Genomic DNA, 23,989 nt, shown 5'->3' on the forward strand with positions numbered 1-23,989 from the left:
GTCCTCACTGAGGAACTCAGTAATCCCAGCTCCTGCAAGCTCCCACCTTCCCAGTCGGCTCAATGCTGTAATTCCCTGTGCTGATACAGACAGAACAGCAGAGAACTGGGAACCACAGAAACACCTTCCTCAAAACCATGGAAGGAATGTGATTCTCCTCCCTGATGTGTCTAAGTGTCAGGGGCAAGTGCCTTGTTTCAGTGACAAGCACAAGTAAGATTAGCTAGGAAAGCTGAAGGGCTGAATGCAAACCTAACTGACAAGTGGGGATGAACAGTAAGGCTAGGCCAGGAAAGGTCGTGTAGCTTTCATCTTGCTTGCATAGGCAGTTGTGCATGCAGCCTGCATGCCATTAGATTACCACACTGCAAGGATGCGCAAGTCCCATGGGCTCCACCAGGGTCTCTAGCCACCGTGCTGGTAGTGTAACTCTTCTCAACTTTGTCAGGCAGGTAAGTGAAGATTTCAGTGGCATGAGCCTTTAAGCTTTGAATTATGGCAGCCATTCCCAGCTGAGGTCCCACACATGGTAGAACAGACTCAAGCTTTCTGTGTACGACTCACATGACCAGCTAAGCTCCCCACCCCACACACGATGGGGCAGACCCAAGCCAATCCTATGCACTTTTACACTGTCCACACAATTGGAAAGCATGTGTATTGATTACCAGCTGATGTCCCCACATTCCAAGGGACCAGTGGAGAGTGGACCTGTATTAAGGATTGAGTGGATGCCTGATCCAGTCTGGAGCAGGGTGCCATCTACATCATGTGAACAAACTCCAAGGCAATGGACTATAATGTGAGTGAAGAAATAAAATCTTTATTGTTAAGCTTCTATGATTTGGGGTTGTCACAGATTGCCTTCCCAAACACAGTCAAAGAGGCACAATATCTACAGTGAGCAGTTAATCTTACACTCAGACAATGAAAATGATGCTGTGATCTGAGACTGAATGCAAAATCCAGATACCTTATGTAGTCTGGGAAGCGTGGTCTCCTTTGCTCAGGCGGAGATTCCTCCATCAACCTTCATGAGTGTTTTCAAGCTACTTTTCAAGTTACTTAGATGACAACCCCAGTAAGAAACACATTTCACATTACAGCTACTTCTTATCCTTTCATCTATGGCTGGAAGTTTCACAAAACAATATTTGCCTTTGCTACATGATACATTCTGACCTAGTTTATTCTACCTCATCGTTTCACAAGGCTGATGGTCACCCACTAATCTGATCTCACAATTCACTAATGGGTTGAGATTCAATCTGAAAACCCTACATTATTAGGCTCAAGGCTTTTCTGCTAGCTTTATAAGCCACTCCATACAGGTAAAAGACATTAAGCTGAACTAAGAAAACAGTATCTGCTTTTCAGGATTCAAAAGCGAATCTGACATTGGGTATAAGCAAGCACAGCTGGCAAGAATTCTGCTTGAACAATCTTGGGGAGCTCAAACAGGAGGAATTGAGGTAAGGATGAATTCAAAAAAGCGCTGACAGATCACACACTTTAAGGCAATTCTACACTTTGCACAATATCAAACAATCCAGCATGAGGGTGGTGCCAAATGGCTGCAGAAAGCAGAATCTTCATCCACACCCAATGACTATACTCATGTTAGCATCTGCCCAGAGTATGTTCACTATAGGCCTTCTGGTTCTAGGTGCTCAAGCCACATAAGCTCACTTGAAACAAGCAGACTTTATCCACAGATACGGCGAGAAGCCACCATCTAACAGCTTCCAAGGAGCCTGATACACTACTCAGGATTCTCAGCCAGACAACTCATCTGGCAGGATGCTCACAGGACAGCAACCCATGTCTACACCTCAGGCTCTACAGGTAAAAGATCATCTTCCACACACTCTGGGAACCTGTGGAGCCTCCCCCCAGCATGAGCTTCACAAATGGCAGGGCGGGGGCCCTGGACCTGCGCCTCCTCCTCGGGAGTCTTCTGGTACTCAGCCGGGTTCCAGCTGAAGTGGTAGGTTCTACAGCAGCCCTGGCACGTGTAGCACTTCCTGCTCTTGTGGCTCTTGTAATGCTCGGTGAGAAGGGAGATCCAGGCAAAGGCCTCCTTGCACTCACTGCAGGTATACGGCTTCCCTCTGCATGCTCCAGGCTCATCAACCACAGGCAGGCCTGGGGCAGATGGACCCGGGTCCTGACTAGACACGAACCCTGCACTACGGCCAGCTCCACTGGGCTTCTTCCTCATGCCATACTGTTGGTGGTTGCTCACACTAGAAACACACTCAGGGCCCTCCTCATCCCCTTCCTCTGGGTGAGGCCTCTTTGTGCCAGGGCCCTGCAGTGGGGTTTCCGGCCTTGCTGTGCCCCAGTCCTGGGCAGGTTTCCGGATGACTGACTGCCTCTGGGCACCAGTGACTGGGCTCAGCTCCCCATCCAGGGCATCAGAAACTTTCCAGGGCAGCTGCTCTTCCTCCTCCTGGGTGGTGCCTGATGAGGGGTCAACAGGAAGGTCCCCTCCGAGCCTTTGCATGTCCCCTTGGCTTCCCCATGGCCTCCCGTGGCCTGAAACAAGGTCAGAACGTAAGCTGTTCCAACTGCCACCACTCACACATGGAAAATGCTTCACAAACAGCAGAGCTAAGAAATGACTGGTATAAGCTATAGGACCCAAGCAAGGAGGAAGCGAGCTGCCAGTTGAGAAGTGCTTTGTGTGCATGGCCTCAGCTGACACTTTCGATCACTTCAAGGGCAATGGATATAGCCAGTAAGTGTGACACCACAGAATTCCTGGATCTCAGAAGACTGCCCATCTTGACCCCATCTGTTTTCCTTCCCTTGACAGTTACTAAAACATTAGCTGAGCTCATGGCTGCTTCTGCTGCTGCTAGGGTGACAGTGTGACAAGTTCTGGCTCATGGAATCACCAGCCTGCTCTCTCTCTCTCTCTCACACACACACACACCACTTCCTGTGGCAGAGATGTGATCCAGAGCAGCAACCTAGACTGGGAAATGGCACTGACAACATGGACCACAAAGACAGAGTTGTGCCTCAGTCTGTCACCCAGGAATCTTGCCCTTGGGTGGTCATTCCTAACTTCAGTGACTTGGCCATGTAACCCATGGGATACTGGCCTGATATATGCCTTCCTAATTAGAATGTTCTCTTTTAGAACCCAGCTGCCATACTCTGAAGAAGCCCAAGCTAGCCCTTAAGAGGCCATGTTAAGGACCTCTCAAGTAAACAGCCTTAGCCAAGCTTCCACTGAGAGCCAGTGCCAATTACCAGCTCTGGGACATTCTAACTATTGTCAATCTTCTAAATGATGCAGGTGTGTGTGTACTAAGCAGTCATAAAATGGGGCAGAACAGCCAACCCAGAGGATCCCAGGAACTTACACTGCTGTTTTAGGTAACACATTTTGGGGCGATTTGTTCAGCTGTCAAGAGATGATAACTGGACTCATCTCTAGTATCTGCTGGATGGGAGAATGATGTATGAAATAAAAGCTGAGGTCTCCATTGACACTGATGGAACCATGAGGAGCCCTGCCACACTTGGAAAGAAGGGTGTGCCACCCAACCTTGCCCCCACAACTCTACCCTTGATCATCACTCTCTAACTTGGCCTTACCTAACAGGCTGCCTCCTGGCAGTTCTCCTTCCAGTAAAGCAGGTTCTTCTGTCTCCAGCCCAGAGGTTGCATCTGGCTGGGAAAGCTGATACCCTGTGTGGGGTTAAAACACAAACAACACTCACAGGTGCTCAAACAGAAAGCAGCAGGTGGACCTCAGATCCTGTGGGCTGCCCCTGGCAAGGAGAGCAGACCTGCTCTCCATGATCAGCTGCTGCCCAGCAGGAATCCTTGGGAAGCTCTTAAGACCAGGAAGATAATCTCTTGGTGAAGCAGGCCCGTGGGACAGGTGGGAAGAGAAGGTGTCTTGGGGAACACAGTTAGATGTAAGAACAAAACTCAAACTATAAAAGGCTCAGGAGCCTATGCGGAGGTACGCCACAGATTTTTCTAGAAAGATCATCTGTGAGAAAAGACTCCATGAGGCCACAAGGAGCAGAGGCCCTTCCACGATGAGGACAGGAACACTATGCCCTGGGGCCAGAAGCCTGTCTGCATCTCGAGGGCTGTAAACTCAGGACCCAGGCAAGCATGAATGTACAGGCCAGAAGAGTGGGGACCTGATGAACCATCCATGCCCAAAGGCCTTTATTTGTATTTCCACCAGAAGCCAGTCTTACCCCACAGGAGTAGCTTCCTGTAGCTCTTCAGGTTCTCTTCTGATGGGTCAAGGTGGCCCCATTCTCCCATGTGCGGAGATTCCTCTGGAAATGCCTTTGGCTGCTGAAACAAGGTACCTCAGCCACATTACATACCCTCCCTGAAAGACCCGTGGCTCTGCAACCATGCTGGTGTGGGGCCCACAGGCTCCGCCCACACACTGCCTGGAGGCCTTTCATCCTGGAGTGACTGCTGGAGCAGGTTTCTCTGCCCCAGCCTAAAGATATTCACAGCAACACATCATTGGCTGTGGCAGAGTATTACTGACAGGGGAGGAGAGATGCCAGTAACCCAGGGCGGAACAGAACCCCTCCTCGAGGACAGGGCCCATCCGCCTTTGTTCACACGCTGCGCTGTGGTCTTCCACCCTGGAGTGACTGCTGGAACAAGCTTCTCTGCTCCTTTCCTCCACTTACCTTCAGCTCAGCTCTTGCAGCACTGGCCACTTCAGCCCTTTCTTCCCTGCTACTTCCCTGTTCCAGAAGCACAGGATGCACAGCAGGCCAGGCTGGGAAGGAGAAGGTAGAACTGGGTGCCCCAGTTCATCATTAGAGACCCACACCTGGTCTGCGCAGGTCCCAGGAAAACAAGACAAGCTCCAAACCTCGACTGGCCACACATCCAGCCTCAACTCACAGAGTGGCCAGGAAAAAACAGAAGAGGCAAGCTCAGCAGTGACCCCACAACAGCCCACTCCTGCCAAGGATGCAATGCCCAAGCTTAACAACATACAGCGCTGGCAATATAGACTGCATGCACCACAGCATTTCTGGAAAGTCACATGGAAGTTTCTGTTGTGTCTGAGTATAAAGATTCAAATGCCTTGTTTGCCCAGTAGTCCTGGGCAATGTCCCCTGATACATGAGAGAGCTCACCTACAGGCACACGCAGCCTTTTCAAAGGGGAAGACATTGAAGTGGAAGTAAAGTCCAGCTCAAGCATATGGGCCAAGCTTGGGCAGAGCTGAATCCTACAAGCCTGGCTCTGACCACAAATGCAGGGGCTGCCCCTAGGAGCCCCAAGTACATGGCAGTCCAGGAAGACTGGCTCATTTCGTCCCCAAGTGCTTGTGTGACATGCAGGACACTCAGGACACTTGATTTCACTTGCCAGGATATTCAGGGGGATGGGACAATCATTTTCTCCTTTATGTATTAATGCTTCTTGGCCATTTATGATCAACACATATGGCTGGCACAAATGTTTAATAGAATGTAGTATCTGTTACACTCACAAGAACCTATAGGAAGTCTTAACAGCATGTACTCAACATGTTGGGCTTCTGCATCTACAACATCAGCTCCCGTCCTGTACCCGTCACACCCACCCACCCACCCATACAGAGGCTGTTCACTCACGAGTCTCGGGAGATGCCAGGACCTCCACAGGTCCAGGGTCTCCGTTGGGGCTCGCTGGCCCACCTGGCAACAGCAGCCGTTCATACACTCCCTCGTTCAAGGGTGAAGACGCACGACCTGGGGAATACAACAGCATTCCTATGGACAACCAGAAGTGACCCCAGGAGGGTGAGATGTGCGCTAACAAGCACTATGTAAGCGTGGCCCCAGGGTTCTGACCCTGACCTTGGACCCCTGAGTCCCATCACCACCTATCCCTCACACCTCCAGCCAGTAGTGCATGCAGGATATGTATTCAATTTTGAAGAAGCTGCACCTTGCGTTACCCTGCCCTCCTCCATGTCTCCCATTTCCTCATATCAGAGGTAAGGGACAAGAGCTGTGTGCAGCAGTGCTGGCCCTGAGGCTGACAACTCTGGGGGCCGGGAGGCGGCAATAGCCTTGATCCCTGCTGAGGAGCTTCCTCAACAGCTCAGGACAGGCCATCCCTGTACCTCACAACTCAAGCCTCAGGGACTGCCCCTGAGCTCTAGCTGTGGATCCTGACCTTTCTGCACACAACCCCTGCTCCTCTTTGTCCCTGCTGCTCGGTGCAGCAGCCTTACCAGGCTCCTCCAGCACATCAGCAAGGCCCTCCACCAGGGAAGCTGCCTTCCTGCAGCTCTCAGGATACTGGGCCACCACCCAGGGCCGGACCCTGTCGGGCAAGATGCCTAGGAACTGCTCCAGCACCAGCAGCTCCAGGATCTGCTCTTTGGAGCAGGCCTCAGGGCGCAGCCACTGGCGGCACAGCTCATGCAGGTGGGCCAGGGTCTGGTGGGGCCCAGCTGCCTCCTGGTAGACAAATTCCCGGAAGCGCAGGCGGGAGAACTCCAGGTCAGCGGCAGTCCTCTCAGGGATGTTCACGGGCCCTTCCCGCCGAACTCTGGCTGCTGACCCCCCTATGGGCAGTTCAGGGCGGGACGGGGAGTTCCTCGGGGAGGCAAACGCCCTCTCCAAAGGCAGCATTTTTCTAGAACTGCACCAGAGACACGGTAGAGATGCCAGGGATCACAGGACACCTGGAGAATTTGGCCAGTATCAGTACCTGCAGAGAATGAACAACACAGAGAAGGTGACCAGTCAGTGGTACATGGCCAGGGCTTCTGAGCTCAACTGTGTACCCAAGACACTCAGATCTACTAAAGAAATCTTCCAAGAAATCTACTAGTTAGAAACACAACTGGATACTTGTGAACATAAAACTTATCATAAAAACATAGGAACAACTGATTTTGTTAGAATGGTATTGCCAAAAAAACACCTGTAATGAGTAGGGTGAAAAGCTACACAATAGTCTCAATTATAAGCCCAGACACAAAAATCTTACGTTAAACTCAGCCCAGTCACATGTGTTATTTACATGATGTAGGTAGCATTTGCACCAGTTTTAATACAAGATCTGTTTAAGCCCTACATTATGAGGGCATCAAAAGGACTAGTGTTTGATTGTTCTATTAAAACAGAAGCCCCGAAACAAAACATGGTTTCAGATAAAAATATAGGGAGTAAGTCACCCACTCTGGAAATCCACAGATGACTGCCACCTGTTTCTGAAGAAAACTGCAGACCTGGATGGCCCAGCCCCCGTGCCAAGTAGGAAAGCCATGTAAGAGGAGGCCACAGAGGAGGACAAGAGGAATTGGAGGAGACTGCTGTGGACAGGGGAGTTTGGTTCCACCAAGTTTTCCCCTACCCCAGCTGAATTCCAACTCAGAGCTGCCTACAGGCCTCTCCCCAACCACACACACACACACCCTTCTCAAGCCATCTTTTACCTGCCTACTGCCTGCTTCCCCAACTGAACATGAGCCCCAGAAGATCACGGGCTCCTCAAAGGAAACCTCAGGGCCTGGGAAGCATCGGCTTGGTGTCCACTGCCTGCATAAACATCTGGACAGTGTTTACCCCACAGCAGGACCCCAGGGCTAGGCAGAGTTGGTGCCGGTCCAGCCCCGATTCCCAGGTTCCTCCTCCAGGAACCTCCCTCATCACCTGAAGGGTCCTGACTGCTGGTATTTAGCTCCCCCCTTACCCACCCATCAGCACGGACCCCAACTCTCCCACAAGACGCTGAGTCACTCAGGATGCTACCTCACTGTGCCAGATGGTACCCCCAGCCTCACCCTCACCACAGAAGGGGCGGGTCCTTTAAAAGAATGCAGACATGAGCAAATGCTCACACACACCCCCTCCAAATCCCAGCTGCCTTCTGTGCTGCCAATGGGCACTCAGGGTCTACTCAGGACGACCCATGGAGCCAGAGGAGCATCCAGAACAAGTGGCCTTGGCTTCCTAAGGAAATCACAGACCAAGGGGTCATCAATGCCACAGTGACCCAGTGTCATAGCTCCAAAGCAGGGCAAGAAAATTCAACAAGACCTGACTCCTGGTGGGAAGTCGGGAGGTGACCGCGGGGAAGGACGCTGTGACAGCTGCGCCTGTGAGCAGCGGGGGCGGCCCAGTGACAGGGACGAGGGAGGTCAGGGCAAGGGGAGACTTGACTAGGAGTACAAGTGAGCACGGGCAAAGCGTAGGCCGCAAGCCTTGCTGGGAGCTTCACTGGGTAGCTGGAAACTTGGAAAGAATAAACACGGACATTCATTCCCAATGGATCCTGCTCCCTTGGCTGCCCAGCCACCGATGCCACCAAAGGCTGCCACTCCCCATCCCACTCCAGACATCCCAGCTCAGGGAAGGCCCGAGACCCTGTTCTTAGCCCCTCTCCCCGGGACAAGCTCCTAACTACAGCCGACCGCGCCGCAAGAGACTACCGGGGAAAGGACGCCGCGAGTGCCCCGCCAGGGTCCCTCTGCTCCCCCTCGGAAGGCTGCCCCAGAGTCTGCAGCCCCTCCAGAAGCCCCACGCTTCCCCATCAGACCCTCAGACCCTCCCCCAGAACACGGGAGGCCCCCAAAGCGGCGCCTCGCGGCCTTCCGCTGCCCGCGCCCACGCCCAGAGGCCCCTCACCCGCCCGCGGCGCCCAAGGCCCTGCCCTCCCGGGCCCTGTCCTCCCAGGCCCTGTCCTCCGGGGCCCACTCCTCCCGAGCCCTGCCCTCCCGGGCCCACTCCTCCCGGGCGCTGTCCTCCCGGGCCCACTCCTCCCGGGCCCACTCCTCCAGGGCCCACTCCTCCAGGGCCCACTCCTCCAGGGCCCACTCCTCCCGGGCGCTGTCCTCCAGGGCCCACTCCTCCCGGGCCCACTCCTCCCGGGCCCACTCCTCCAGGGCCCACTCCTCCAGGGCCCACTCCTCCCGGGCCCACTCCTCCAGGGCCCACTCCTCCCGGGCGCTGTCCTCCAGGGCCCACTCCTCCCGGGCCCACTCCTCCCGGGCCCACTCCTCCAGGGCCCACTCCTCCAGGGCACACTCCTCCCGGGCCCACTCCTCCCGGGCCCACTCCTCCCGGGCCCACTCCTCCAGGGCCCACTCCTCCAGGGCCCACTCCTCCCGGGCCCACTCCTCCAGGGCCCACTCCTCCTGGGCCCACTCCTCCAGGGCCTGGCCTCCCGGGCCCACTCCTCCAGGGCCCACTCCTCCCGGGCGCTGTCCTCCTGGGCCCACTCCTCCAGGGCCCACTCCTCCCGGGCCCACTCCTCCCGGGCCCACTCCTCCAGGGCCTGGCCTCCCGGGCCCACTCCTCCCGGCCCACTCTCCAGGACGCGCACCGCGAGGGGTGCCCAGACCCCCGCTTCCCCGGAGGCGCCTTCGTCGCTCCCGCCCGGGGTCGCTTCCCGCCCTCGCCCCCGCGTTGCCGGCGCAGTGCACGGGGCTCTGACCGTTACCAACAGCTCAGGAAGGGACCTCGGCCCCCGACACACCGAGACACGGCGACGTCAGGCGACTGCCAGCTGTCCGAGCCCTGGGTGGTGCGATGGCGGCCGGCAGGACGGCGCGTGCGCGAAGCGCTCCCCCACCCCACACTACGATTCCCAGAATGCTGCTCTCCGCCCCGCCCTCCTTCGGGCTGCGTCACTTTCGATGCCATGGCAACGAGGGAACCGCGTGGTGACGTTAGCAACAGCCGGAGCGGGACCAGCCGGTGCAGGCGACAGAAATGGGTCGGTTCAGCACTGAGGAGACCTTGGGATCCAGAGAGGCCGACCGGCCGAAAGAGGCCAGCTTCAAGGAAGACTGTCCACGCCAAGGGCTCCACGACTCGCGAACACGCGTGGCAGGCGGCTGGGGCGAGGTGGGTGCAGCCGCCGCCGCTATCCGGAGATGGCTCTAGGGCTTAGCAGGGTGTTTGCTTTGGTCACTTTGAGCCGGGCAATTTTAAAAGCCAGTGAACCTCAGAGTCCTCGGCCCCCGAAGGCACTCCAATTCCCATTGGTCTCTTTCCCAGTTGGAATTTAGTCCTTGGTGCCCGTACTGATAGTCCTTCCTGTAGATCCAGGGGTCTCCTCCTGTCCACCTGCTCCATTCTGGGGTACCCCCTCCCCCCCGCTCTGTGCATATGACCTTCTGTTAAGAGGTTGTCAGGATCGCTCTTGACTCCCCCTATAGGTCTTTGTAGTTTTACTATTGCCTAATGCTGATTCAAGTCTGTTGTCTTTGAGTTACCTGTTTTGTTGCTTATGGGTTATACTTCACGTCATCCTCACATACTCTTAAGGAGATGGAAGACTTGTCTGCCCTCCCCGCCCCCCGCCATTTCCAAGTAGCATAGGGTCTTAAAATTATAATATGTTTTACAATTCTTATCTACCACATGGGATGGAAGAAGCCCAAATCCTTCCTCACAGGATCCAAGGTGTTAGGAACAACAGCCAGGAGCCCTGAGCGGTCCGTAGAAACAAGAACAGTAAACTTCCTTCAGGACTAGGGAGAGGAGCTTTCTCTGGTCCTTGCTTAGTTCCAACTTTGGATCCCCATCTCTCTGGCAAAGACAATCACGGTCACTCCGGAGCACCCCTCCAAACAAACAAAAAAATCAGAATAGACTGAGAACAATAAGGAAAGCTTAAAACCAGACAAGAAATGGTCAGCATTGATTCACACATACCTTACTAGGTAGGACACAGAGATTAGATACTCCTCACCAGAGAATGCAAGATTTCTCTGCACACCCCTCCTAAAATAATTCTACACCTCAACTGTTGACATATGCCTTGCTAGAGTTATAAGCCAGTTTAGACTATCCTAAAATCTGCCAGGTTCAGTAGAATTATGCTTCAATGCTATGGACTGCTAAATACTAAAATAAGGATAGACACGAGACAGCTGAGTAGTACCCTATAGCCATTTTAAGGCGGGTAGAAGCTGGTTGTATACAAACTAAAATTGAAATGTCAATGAAGTAGTCACAGGATGTGGTTAACATATTGGTTACTCAATACCATGACAATTAATTCCATAATGTTGTAAGTTGTCATTGATGTTAAGTTGTGGCTTTAAATTGATCAGGATGATATTCTGCCAGATCTACATTCAGACCAGAAATGATCTACCCAAGAAACCGTTGAATGTATCTGGACAATTAGATGCTGAACTCTTTGCTTGGCATATGCTTGCAACGAAAGAATCTCAACTGAATTTGATTTATAATACTGCAACAAAGTGGAAGAATCCACCAAGGGGGAAGGGTTTGGAGAGGGGTTAGGGGAATCCCAGAGACTATGAAATTGTGTCACATAATACAGTATAATTAATAATAAAGCCAGTGAAGTTACTTTCATTGGATTTTTTGTTTGTTTTTTGTAAATTGACTTACAGCCAAAGTCACTGTTGGGAACTGTGTAAATTTTAAATGAGGTCGCACTGACACCGTGAGGTCAAGAACTGGTTTCTCACCCGTTAGATCTTTCCTGCAGTGTGTAGGTGCCCAGTCTCTTGCCCAAACCCCTCACCAATCACAGACCCTCACAGCAGGCCACAGGAAGTCCTTCAGCCGATGGCCTAGTCATTAACCCTAATGAATCCTTCCCACCACTGTAGTAGTGGGAACCAATACCTCATTCCTTCTTCTTCTTTTTTTTTTAAGATTTATTTTTATTCGAAAGTCAGACATACAGAGAGGAGAGACAGAGAGGAAGATCTTCCATCCAATGATTCACTACCCAAGTGACCACAACAGCCGGTGCTGTGCCAATCCGAAGCCAGGAGCCAGGAACTTCTTCCAGGTCTGCCACATGGCTGCAGGGTCATCCTTGTCTGCTTTCCCAGGCCACAAGCAGGGAGCTGGATGAGGAGTGGAGCCGCTGGGATTAGAACCAATGCCCATATGGAATCCCAGTGTGTTTAAGGCGAGGACTTTAGCCGCTAGCCTACCACGCTGGGCCCTACCTCATTCCTTCTTATTGCTGAGTGGTATTCCGTGGTATAGAGTAGCATACCCCTTGAAGCAAGTTGGCCTTGTTGGCTCAGAGATGGGGTTCCTGCCACTGATGTGGGATGCCCAGATAGAATTCCTGGGTCCCAGCTTCAGATACAGCCAGAGGCCACTGAGGCTATTTGGAGAGTGAATTCTTAGATGGGAGATCTTTCTGTTTCATGTAAGAGTAAAAAGAAATTTTTTAAAAGAAAAAAGTGCTAACTTAAAACTTAAAAAAAAGAAGAAGAAAAGCTTTTTCATGGCCAAAAGGGAAAGATTTACCTTTGGTAAATGTAAAGGCCTTTGGGGAAATGGCTAGAATACCACTTGGGATTCCTGTACTTCACATCAGAGTACTGTATTCAAGTCCCAGCTCTACTCCTGACTCCAGCGTCCTGCTAATGTGTGCCCTAGCGGTCAGTGGTTATGGTCCAAGGACTTGGTCACTGCTGCCCACCTGGAGAACCTAGACTAAGTTCCTGGATCCTGGTTTTGCCTTGTGCAGCCCCACTATTAAACTTAGAAGCAAACCAGCAGGTGGGAGACTTCCTGCCTTTTACTCTACCAAATAAAAAAAAAATTAATTTTAGAGCCATTGCTGGCATCACATATGGGTGCTGATTTGTGTCCTGGCTGCTGCACTTCCCTTCCAGCTCCCTGTTTAAGCAATGGAGGATGGCTCAGGTCCTTGGGACCATACTTCCCCACGGGAGCCACAGAAGTAACTGGCTCTCAGCTTCAGATCAGCTCAGCTCTGGCTATTGTGACATTTTAGGACTGAACCAACAGATGGAAGACTCTTTCCTTCTCAATCTGTAAAATCTGCCTTTCAAATAGAGTCAATCTTTCAAAAATAATTTTTAAACAATATTGATAAAATATCTATAAACATGACTGGCAATGGGTAAGGCACCTTAATACACAAAAAGCTCTTAACAAATCAATAAAGATACACCCTAAAGGGAACAGAGCAATGGTTCACTTGGTTATTTCTCTACCTCCAAGCTCAGGGATCCCATAAGGGCACTGGTTTGTGTCCCAGCTGCTCCACTTCCCATCCAGCTCCCTGCTTGTGGCCTGGGAAAGCAGCGGAGAATGGCTCAAAGCCTTGAGAGCCTGCACGCGCATGAGAGCCAGAGGAAACTCCTGACTCAGGATCACCTCAGCTCTGGCCATTGCAGCCACCTGGGGAGTAAACCAGCAAATGAAAGATCTTTCTATATCTCCTTCTGTGAATCTGTTTTTCCAACTAACAACAACAAAACAAACAAAAAAATCTTCCTCCTCTTCTTCTCAGAGCCCTCTATGCTGTCATTCAGGTTACTTTCCCTACTATGCTTTACATCTTGCATCCTGTTTGGTAAGAATCCCTCTTCTGGTGGATGGCACATGCTATTGCTCACTCACTGCCCCTCAGCCCTTTAATGAAACCAATGTGCTCATATCTGAGGTGTGTATCACATACCTCCTGACTGAACAAAAATGTCCATGGTGTTAACCACAAGTGAGATAATGCGTGCTGTTTAGGCTCATCATCTTTCCACACATAACAATTCTTTTTTGATTCCAGAGCGCAAGGATAACTTCAGAATCAGAACACAGGAAAGATCCACACTGCTGGTACGGTACGGCTGACTGTCCTGAACACATCCATCTTTTAGTTCAGTAAATATGCCAAACAGCTGCTGTGGACACAGTAGAAAACTGAACAAGGTGTGGACAGGCCAGCAGAGGAGCTACGTGGCACCCACAAGAGGTATGGCAGTGAAGGAGATAACTACGGAGAAGTCAGTGACTGCAGAGGACAGAAGATGAGAACATCCCTGGCATTTCCGAGGAACTGGGGGAGGGGAAGCCTTGTGACCAGAACTGGGGGAAGAGAGAAGAAAACTGGGCCTGGGAAGTCACTAAAATATGGTCATGCCCCACCCCAAAAGTTACAAAGACAACTGTGGTAGCCCTGCATTATAGCTGAAGATGCTTCTGCCTCTCCTGCCCGATGACTTCAGGCTTGGTGCTAACTTGTTTACTACTGGGAGGAGAGTGGAAGTGTGGGTGCTATTTCTGAAAAGAGGCCTTAGGAATTCTGATTCCATCTCTGCCCTGAGGTAGAGCAAGGTGCCTGGGCACTGGAAACAAAGCATCATGGCATTCAGTGGCAGCCACACCACAGGAATATGCATAAAACATGCCATGATTTCCACTGGCACTGGTACCACAGCATAACTCAGCTATGCAGACTGGCACAACAAATTACTATGATTACCTCCTTTCAGAGGTTAAAATTCCTTTCATAGGCTCTGTACACCTATCAGAAGAAATAAAGTAGCACATCCTGTGCTTAGGAGGATGTGGAACAGCAGGCATTCTCATCTGCTGCTGGTGGGAAAAGCAGAGGTGAGTAGGCACTTCAGAAAGGAACTTTGTAGCTTCTTAAATATAATGTGTTACAGAAGAGAAATGAAAATTTGTGACAATATTGAACCTTCAGAGTCCTATGTTCCAGGAGAAATTCATACATCCTGACCCAGCAATGGACCACCTGTACTCACATATTCCAAGACCTGGGAGAAATAAAAATGTCAGGAGAGGGACAGATGCTGTGGTACAGTGCGTTAAGCGACTCCTAGGATGCTGGTATGCCTTGTGGAGGCTGCTCTGAGTCCCAGCTGTTCCATTTACAATCCAGCTCCCTGCTAACATCCAAGTGTTTAGACCCTGTCACTCATGGAGTGGACCTAGATGAAGCTCCAGGTCCCAGAACTCAGTCTGGCTGAGCACTGGCCATTGTGGCATTTAGAGCATATTAGCAAATATAAGATATCTCTTATTTCTCTTTCTCTTCCCATCAACCTTATTAGTAGCTCTTTCACATAAGAAAAAAGAAGGAAGGAAGGAAAGGAGGAAAAAGAAAAAGCCATCTGGCCTGAAATCTTACCTAGAACCTCCAGGAGAGAATTCATGTCCAGGCCCATTCAAGTTGTCAAATCCACTGTGGTTATAGAACTATCACTCCCAGTGGAGAGCATGAAAACCAGGATTGGGGCAGCAGTGGCTATACAAAACAGCACCCAACAGCATGTGTGTGGGCTGGATAGTGGGGCTGGTTGGGTTGAACTAGGCTTCAAGGCCCATTGACATATATGAGACCTGAATGGGATGTGGGACAGATTGGACAAGTTTGCTCTACATACTGGCAAACACGGGAACAACAACAGTGGGAGGGACTGGTAAGGGTTATTGTGGGTCTCTCCAACTAGGCTGCAGCTCCCACGGGTTTGTGTGAGGGCCGGGTGTGTGCTGGGCAGAATCAGGCTGGACTGCAACACCCATTGGTTCCAGTGGAAGACAAGGCTAGAAACAGAACCAACCCAGCAAATGCAACCACCAGCTGATTGGGGCAATGGACTATGTCGGGCCCTGTACTTGCAAGGACACACAAGAATCACCTCAGACAAAGTTTCTTTGGGGATCTCCCCAATCGAACTGCCGGACTCAGAACCCCAACCATGCAGAGAAGTGCAGGTTCCATGGTCTGCCATGGAGTGCAAATGCCAGAGCCGAGACTCCGAGGAGGCTCAGACGGAGCAGTGGACAGCACAATTAGGTGCACATGGAGGATATGGCAGTCCATAGGAACCTGCAGAGGACACCTGGCACCACAACAGAGGACAGAGACAGAAGAAATTATTCAACTACCCCAGCCATATGTTGGCAGTGAAAATCTGAGCAAACAGAGACTCTAAGATGGGCTGTGTCAATCAGTGGATTCTGCAGCAATTTCATCGTGCTTGGAAGGGTGAGACTGGCAGCAATTCATAATTGTTGAACTATCAAAACCACGAGAGCAGGACCCTCAGAGCATGCCCCACATTGGGGACCTGGGATGGGTGGGAGGCTGGGGGATGGCGCTTCTTTCTTTATCTCCCCATTTACCCCAGATACAGAAAAAAAAAAAAAAGGGAGAATGTGGAAAGAATAGTCTTACCCACTTTCCTGTAGCCCTTGAACTTTTGTGCCCTAATTAACCATGTAAAGAACTTTTGTGCCCTAATTAACCATGTAAAGATTGTTAAGAAAAAAAAAAAAAGTTGTTGTCCATCCTCCTCAGTGGCAGCATGGTGAACTTGTGAAAATTCATGTAAGTCACCCACTGTAAGACTGGAGCGGAGGGCCCGGCGCGGTGGCACAGTGGTTAAGGTCCTCGCCTTGCACGCCCAGGATCCCATATGGGCGCCGGTTCTAATCCTGGCAGCTCCACTTCCCATCCAGCCCCCTGCTTGTGGCCCGGGAAGGCAGTCGAGGACGGCCCAAGCCTTTGGGACCCTGCACCCGCGTGGGAGACCCGGAAGAGGCTCCTGGCTTTGGATCGGCATAGCATAGCATCGGCCGTTGCGCTCACTTGGGGAGTGAATCATTGGACGGAAGATCTTCCTCTCTGTTTCTCCTCTCTGTATATCCGCCTTTCCAATAAAAATAAAATAAATCTTTAAAAAAAAAAAAAAGAATTTATCTAAAAAAAAAAAAGACTGGAGGGGAGAGAAGGCAGGGATGAAAACAGAACCAACCCAGCAATTGCAACCACCAGCTGACCAGGGTGATGGACTGTGCCGGACCCTGTACTTGCTGGTACATACAAGAATCTGGCCTGGGAACACCTCAGACGAAGTTTCTTTGGCGATCTCCCCAATTGAAATGCCAGACTCAGAACCCTAACCATGAAAGGACAGAAGATGGAACAAGTTAATCAACCACCTCAGCTATAGGTTGGCCACAAAATACCGGGCAAATAGAGACGCTATGATGGACAATGTCAATCAGTGGATTTTTCAACGACCTCATCGTGTTTGGAGGGGCGAGATTGGCAGCGATTCATAACTGGTGAACTATTGAAACCTCTTGAGTGAATATCTCAGAGCATGCCCCACATGCAGGACTTGGGGTGGGTGGGTGGGAAACTGGCTGGGGCTTCTCCTTCAATATCCCCTTTTACCTCAGATACATGAAGGAAACAATACGGAAATAATAGTCTTACCCACTTTCCTGTAACCCTTAACCCTTTTTACCCAAATTAACTATGTAAAGATTGTCAAAAAAAAAAAAAAAAAAAGACTGGAGGGGAGAACACGGGAGGGGAGGGAACCTGGGGAGAGGGAAGGGAAACCCCAGTGCCTATTAAACTGTAACATTAAAAAAAAAAAAAACAACCCTACATATGGTATGTTAGCAAAGCCAAGAAGAGCATGTGCAAACTCAGAAATGCTGAGTGAAATACGTTCCCAAAAACACTGTCTTGACATCGAGCTCAAAACTTAACACCAAAAAACGATGCCTAAGAATGTCTTACCTACTCTGAAAATACGATCACACAGCTCATAGTCACAAAAAAAAAGAACAATTAGACACACCAGGCAATCTGCAAACAGACATATGAAGGGGTTCTGTAGCAACTCTGCCCTGTTGACAGACTGCATCAGGATTACTCAAATGTCTTCATACCTCTTCCTTAGACGAGATCCAACGTTCTAGCAAGGACAAGTGGAGACTTTAAACCAAGGAAGAGGGTGGGGTCACTGCGAGAAACGTTGGGGATAAGGGCATATTTCTGCTACTCTGAATCAAAGGATTAGAAGACAGGCTACACTGAAAACAGAGACAAGGCCACCCTGATTCCTTGTCTGGGCATTGTTCAATGGTTGCTTCTGTCAAGGGAGAACCCAGAAGAGAAGCCCAAATGACCCTTGTGTCTAATCACTCTGATGTTGCCTCCCCAGCAGCTAGAGAACAGGTGAGAAGGGAAAATCAGAACTCCAAGAGGATCTACTCACAGGGTTTTGAGGTTGTGTCAGCCAGCTGGACTGGCGCTCTCAGCTGGCTCAAGAAAGGATCTGCTGGCTTAGTCCAGCATTCTCTACAGCCTCCTATTCTCCACTCTCCAAGACTCACAGTCTCCTCCACAAGGATATGCCCCTTGTAATCCACGTCCCCAAGAAGGAAATGATTCATTCTCATGTCCCAGAATGGAGAATACTCTGTCTGATTCTAGGGAAATTATGGCAGAACACCCCCTGTCCCAATCCTTACTTATGGCTTTTCATTACACCTGACCAGCCACTCCTGGCAAAGGGTACAAAGAAATCCCAAATTCATCTCCTTTTGGCTTTATCTTTTTATTCATTATGAAATTATTTATACCAACAATGTAGGATTTGTAAAAGGGGAAAAAAAATCACCATACTTCCCGGCCTCCAAAGAAAACCACTTATTTCTCCATTTTCCATCTGCAACAATGTGCACTTATCTTTACATGGTTACAATCTCAGTAAACCTTGCACTAAGCATTTGCAACATGGAAATAAAACCTTCCTAATTACAGAAACAAAATAGAACAATGGAGGGAGAGGGTGATAATGTAAACTTATTTTTTTTTTTCAAGAACTAAAACATCACATTTCTTGGAAGTTTGTTTCCATTTCTGGACAAGCTTGTTCATTCACCAGCCACTTCCGTGTTCAGTTCCCCCTCCTGACATAAACTACTCACGTTCTGGCAGGAGCATAACACAGAAATACCTTCAAAGAGAAAAACCTAAAAAAATTGTGATTTATGTGGGGGTGAAACACTGTGTGGGACCTCTCACCTCATAGCTTTGCTAATATAAGGAAAATAAAACAGGTAAAGCTCCTGCTCAAAGCTTCTCTTCATGATTCTAGCCACAAGTTTAGACTGTAGTAAGGGTTTACTCCTGTAAAACAATGATCCCTCACACCAATTAGTTTTATTCACCAGGCTCTTTCCAGTCTAAGTATTCTTACGCAGAAGTGGACACACATCTTCAGGGAAGAGCCTTCCTCACACCCATGTTTAATTCCAGTATATGTGCCCTGGTGTCTGAAACCAGGCCGAATCACTGCTGAAAAACTTTTTACATCTTCGTACCTTTCAATATTCTCTACTTGAGTTCCCCAATGAAAATTTATCAGTTAAAGAATGTTTCATATTCATCAATCCCACAGGTTAATTTAAAATATTCTGTCACCAAGGAGAAAAGTCCTATCTGAAGACAACTCTTTCATGAAGGTTTTTGAGCATGTTCTAAGAAATAGGAGAAAACTATGGCCCCAAATCATTATGTTTCCACAGGCTGTCCCTTAGTGTGCGTTCTCAGATGTTGGACAAGGGACGAGCTCCTTCTAAATGTCTTCCCACACTCAGGACACTGGCTGAGACCCTCCCTGCTATGGAGTCGCTGATGTACAGCCAGGTGAGAGTTCTGCTTAAAGGATTTCCCACATTCTGGACAATGGTATGGAGTCTCTTTAGTGTGAATTCTCTGGTGCTTGGTCAGACAGGAGCTGTCCCGGAAAGCTTTCCCACACTGATTACATTCATAAGGTTTCTCACCAGTATGAGTCCTCTGGTGCCTGATAAGGCCAGCAATGTTCCTGAAAAGTTTCTGACAGTGGTTACAGCCATAGGGCTTCTCACCAGTATGAATCCTCTGGTGCCTGACGAGGTATGCACTCTCAATGAATGTTTTCCCACACTCTTTACACTCATAGGGTTTGTCTCCAGAATGGATTTTTCGATGCACAAGGAGGTGAGAGCTGCGATTGAAGGATTTTCCACACTGCACACATTCAAATGGTTTCTCTCCGGTGTGGGTTCTCTCATGCTGGGTAAGGTATGAAACATCTCGGAAAGCCTTTCCACATTTACTGCACTCATAAGGCTTCTCTCCAGTGTGGATTCTGAGATGCACAGTGAGGTGGGAGATGTCAGTGAAGGGTTTCCCACACTCATTACATCTGTATGGCTTTTCCCCTGTATGAGTTCTTTGATGCAAAATCAGGGATGAATTTCGGTTGAAGGTTTTTCCACATTCTAGACATTCATATGGTTTTTCACCTGTGTGAATCCTCTGGTGTTGTGTCAGAGCCGACCCATCACTGAATGCTTTTCCACACTTACTGCATTTGTACGGCTTCTCTCCTGTATGGATCCTTTGATGCACAATCAGGTTGTAGTTCTTGGAGAAGGATTTTCCGCACTCACTACAAGTATAAGGCTTTTCTCCAGTGTGAGTTCGGTGATGCAACACAAGAGAAGAATTCCGTTTGAAGCATTTACCGCACTCAGTACATTTATATGGCTTCTCTCCAGGATAACTCCTCCTCCTTTCACTAAGAGATGAGCTCAGGGTAAAGATGTCCTCAAAGTCATTACCACCATAGAATTTTTTGGTTCGTTTCATTATTTTCTGCTCACCAAGAAGGGTAGAATGATTGAAAGATTTAACACTTTTGGGGTATTTATAGGATTTCTCTCTCATTTGATTTCTTCCAAGCTGAATAACCTCCAAGGAATGGTTGGAAGATTTTCCACAAGCATCACTGTTGCCAACTCTTTTAGCTACATAACTCTGAGGACAACTGTGGATGCTTAAGTCACAATCCAGACCTTGAGCACCTGAATCACATATATGCAAACCATTTGTTAGGAGAATTCTCTCAGACATTGGGAGGTCTGAGTTTGCATTCATATTCTCCCCAAAACCAGAATATTCACAACCTATTTTCTCAGCCCTTGGCTTCCCCTGAATCAAAGATGATTGCCTCAAATGACCCTCCTGGCTCTCATAATCTTGGTTGTCACATACACTGGAGAAACAGGAACTCTCTGTCACAAATCCTTCCATTTCTACATCACGAGATGTTTCTTCCAGAGGAATATTCTGAGTCAACATTTTCAGTTTCATAGCCTAGGTTGAAACAAATAAAGAAAAGGATAAAAAGGATGAAGCTATACTGGAAAAAGGAATGGAAAACAATGACGAGCTACTCATGTAGGAATTTATTTTTTCCTTGCTTTCTTACCAAAACTCACATCTCTACAAAAGGTAGGGGATAAAGTGAGAGACATAGGACAAAGCTCAGAACAAATTCAGAAAGAACCACATAGTATTTCATCCTACCCAACAGTAGGCAAGAGGAATGGCACTGCATACAAATGTGCCAAATGGATGTGAGAGACTCCAGGCCAGGCAGCAGGACTCACATAACTGAAATACCATCTCAGCCACTATGCTGTCCCACAAACCATGATCCATACAAACCACCAGGACCACTGCCAAAAGCTGCAGTTCTTGCTCCGGCTCTGAGGTCAACTTTCTACCTCCACAGGCAGAACATAATAGAGTCCTGGTGATCTGAAGATTCTGTCAATGACTGTCCTACAGGGTTTTGAAAACAAACCTGACTCACAGGAAGGAAGCTGCTTCTAGCATATTCATTATCAGAAGTTTTTCTCTCAACATCTTTTTTAAGTAAAAGGAAATCAGACCCACACTGGAGTACCTGGTTTGAATCCCAACACCTGTTTCTGATGCCAAATTCCTACTTAACAAATGCAGACCTTGGCTCAAGTAACTGAGTTCTTGCCACCCTCATGACAAGCAGGAGATGCCAGTGCCTAGGTGTCCCTCTGACCTCTCAAATAAATATACAATTTAAACATAAAGCTAAAGATGACATTCCAGTGGATCATGAAGTACAGGCTGCAGCAGGCTAACAACCATGGTAGTCTTCAAGGTGATCTACAAATTCTCTTCAGGCTGCTACTGAGGAGTTAGTTACACATACTCATGGAATGAATCACAAAAACACACTCTGCAATATGGATGAAGCACAGTGTCCCTAGAATACCTGGTGTCTTCACTGCATGACTATCATCTTCCACCAACAAAATCACATACTTCTCCTAAAATCATTTGGACAAACCATAAATTCAATGTGAGTGAAACCCCAAAACAATATACACCTTATTCCACTACTAGAAAAAAAAAAAACTCAGGAAGAGGTTCCAGTTTCAATACTTAACAAATAAAGTAGTATAGCTTGGAGTCCAGTGCAATGGTTCAATTGGCTGATCCACCGCCACTGCAAGCATCAGGATCCCATATTGGTGCCAGTTGGAGTCCCAGCTGCTCCACTTTTCATCCAGCTCCCTGTGGTGGCCTGGGAAAGCAGTGAAGAATGGCCCAAGTCTTTGGGACCCTAAACCCTCATGGAAAACCCTGAGAAAGTTCCTGGCTCCTGGCTTCAGGCCAGCTTAGCTCTAGTCATTGTGGCCACTGGGGCAGTGAACCAACAGATGGAAGGTTTTTTTATTATTCTCCTTCTGTCTGTAAAACTATTTCCAATAAAAATAAATGTTAATAAAAAATTAGTTTCAGGCCAGGAAAGATGGCTCAGTGGCCAAATCCTCGTCTTGCATGCACCAAGACTCAAGATGGGTGCCAGTTTATGTCCTGGCTATCCCACTTTTCATTCAGCTCCCTGCTAGTGGTCTGGGAAAGCAGCGCAGGATGGCCCAAAGTCTTGGGACCCTCAACCCATGTGGGAAACCAGTAGAAGCTCCTGGCTTCAGATCAGCTCAGTACTGGCCGTTGCGCTCACTTGAGGAGTAAACCAGCGGATGGAAGATCTTTGTCTCTCCTCTCTGTGCATCTGTCTTCCAATAAAAATAAATCAATCTTAAAAAGAAAAACGATTATTTGAATGACAGAATAAGTGCATTTAGCCTACTGGTTGTTAACTGTACAGGGTGCATCTCCCAGCTGTGGCTCCTGATTCCAGCTTCTTCCTCAAGTACATTCTCCTAGACAGTGATGACATGTGGGGAGCGGCGTGCTGAAGCCACTTCCAAGAATAAGAAAGGCCATTGCAGGATGGCGACTGGCTCAGGGTCAGGAAGCAGGGTTGCTCTCACTAGCAGATGAACAGGAAGTCACAGGGATAGGCTGATGCCCTCGCTGTGATTATTCATTGCTACTGGCCTATCAGGTAGCGCCAAGTGGACCCACAGGGAGAAGTTATTGGTGGAAAGCGGTATAAAAGCAGCCACTAAAAGCTCTAAGAAGAAGGATGGGGAGAAGATCGACAGATGGAACAAGAATGGGGTAGAAAAGCTAAGATCTTCAGGGAGAAAAGCTAAGGCACATAGGGAGGAAAAAGCAGAGAGGGGTGCAAAAGCAGTTAAGACCTACAGAGAGAAAAGTATGGGGAAAAGAATGGGGAAAAGCAGCACAGAGGGGTACAAAAGCAATATAGACCTACAAGGAGAGGAACAGCAAGAAAAGTAGCAGAGAGAGGGCTAGACAAGCAGGGAGAAAAGCTCAGACTAACGGGGAAAAGGCAGCGGAGAGAAGGGTATAAACGCAGCCGCTTTCGGCAATAAGGGGTCCGGTTGCAGTTCTGGCTTTTCCCAGACCCTCAAGAGTGTGCCTCGGAGGTAGTGTCGCTGCGGGTTGGCGACAATGATGCCTCAAATTTAACTGGGCGCCTGCCACTGCGAGGAAGATCTGGACAACGTTTCAAGTTCCTGGCTTTGCACACTGCCCAGCCCCAGCTGTTGCAGGAACCAGGGAAATGGGCCAGTAGGCAGGAACTCTCTTTGATTCCCAAGTTATTCATTCATTTGGAAAGGCAAATTTTACACAGAGACAGCCTTCCATCTACTGGTTCACAACCCAAATGGCCACAACAGTCAGAGCTGAGCCAATGAGCCGATCTGTGGCCCTGGGAAGCTGCAGAGGATGGCTGAAAGCCTTGGGACTCTGCACGTGCATGGGACACTGAGAAGCTCCTGGCTTCACAAAGGCTCACTCTGGCCATTCTGATCATTTGCAGTCAAGCAGCAGAAGAAACATCTTTGTCTCTCTCTCTCCTTCTCTCTGTAGATCTGCCTTTCCAATAAAAATAAATGACTCTCAAAAAAAAAAAAAAAACTAACACATCTTAAACTAGCCAAATACAGACCCTGGACAAGAATTCTTTATCAATAATAAATTACTTGGGTGTGATAATAGCATTTGTAATTTTGTTCCAGAATCTTTTTTAAAGATTTATATTTTTTCACAACTTATTTTTTATTGGAAAGTCAGACACAGAGGAGAGAGAAAGCTATTTTGTCCAATGATTCACTCCACAAGTGGCACAATGGCCAGAACT

The 23,989-nt window shown here is 49.0% G+C and overlaps 2 protein-coding genes across 6 annotated transcripts; both read right to left on the reverse strand.

The window, feature by feature from the left end:
• Positions 1-806: 806 nt before the first annotated feature.
• On the reverse strand, positions 807-9,532 carry ZSCAN18 (zinc finger and SCAN domain containing 18). Of its 5 annotated transcripts, none has more exons than XM_040978157.1 (7): positions 9,445-9,532; positions 6,233-6,714; positions 5,628-5,765; positions 4,686-4,777; positions 4,230-4,332; positions 3,610-3,702; positions 807-2,538 (listed from the first exon to the last, which is right to left on the reverse strand). In XM_040978157.1, the coding sequence occupies exons 2-7, from the start codon at positions 6,633-6,635 to the stop codon at positions 1,826-1,828; spliced, it is 1,542 nt and encodes a 513-aa protein (XP_040834091.1). In that variant the 5' UTR covers positions 6,636-6,714; positions 9,445-9,532; the 3' UTR covers positions 807-1,825. The 5 variants fall into 5 exon arrangements, with proteins under 5 accessions (XP_040834091.1, XP_040834092.1, XP_040834094.1 ...); XM_040978158.1 differs by having other exon boundaries at positions 9,487-9,530; XM_040978160.1 differs by lacking the exon at positions 9,445-9,532 and having other exon boundaries at positions 5,628-5,744; positions 6,233-8,619.
• An 8,606-nt stretch (positions 9,533-18,138) lies between these two features.
• ZNF329 (zinc finger protein 329) lies at positions 18,139-20,806 on the reverse strand. The gene has a single exon (XM_040978155.1). The coding sequence runs from the start codon at positions 20,734-20,736 to the stop codon at positions 19,108-19,110; it is 1,629 nt and encodes a 542-aa protein (XP_040834089.1). The 5' UTR covers positions 20,737-20,806; the 3' UTR covers positions 18,139-19,107.
• Positions 20,807-23,989: the final 3,183 nt, after the last annotated feature.

The sequence above is a fragment of the Ochotona curzoniae genome, unplaced genomic scaffold (assembly GCF_017591425.1).
Source record: "Ochotona curzoniae isolate NIBS_2020 unplaced genomic scaffold, NIBS_Ocur_1.0 contig_2861, whole genome shotgun sequence".
Classification (NCBI taxonomy): Eukaryota; Metazoa; Chordata; class Mammalia; order Lagomorpha; family Ochotonidae; genus Ochotona; species Ochotona curzoniae.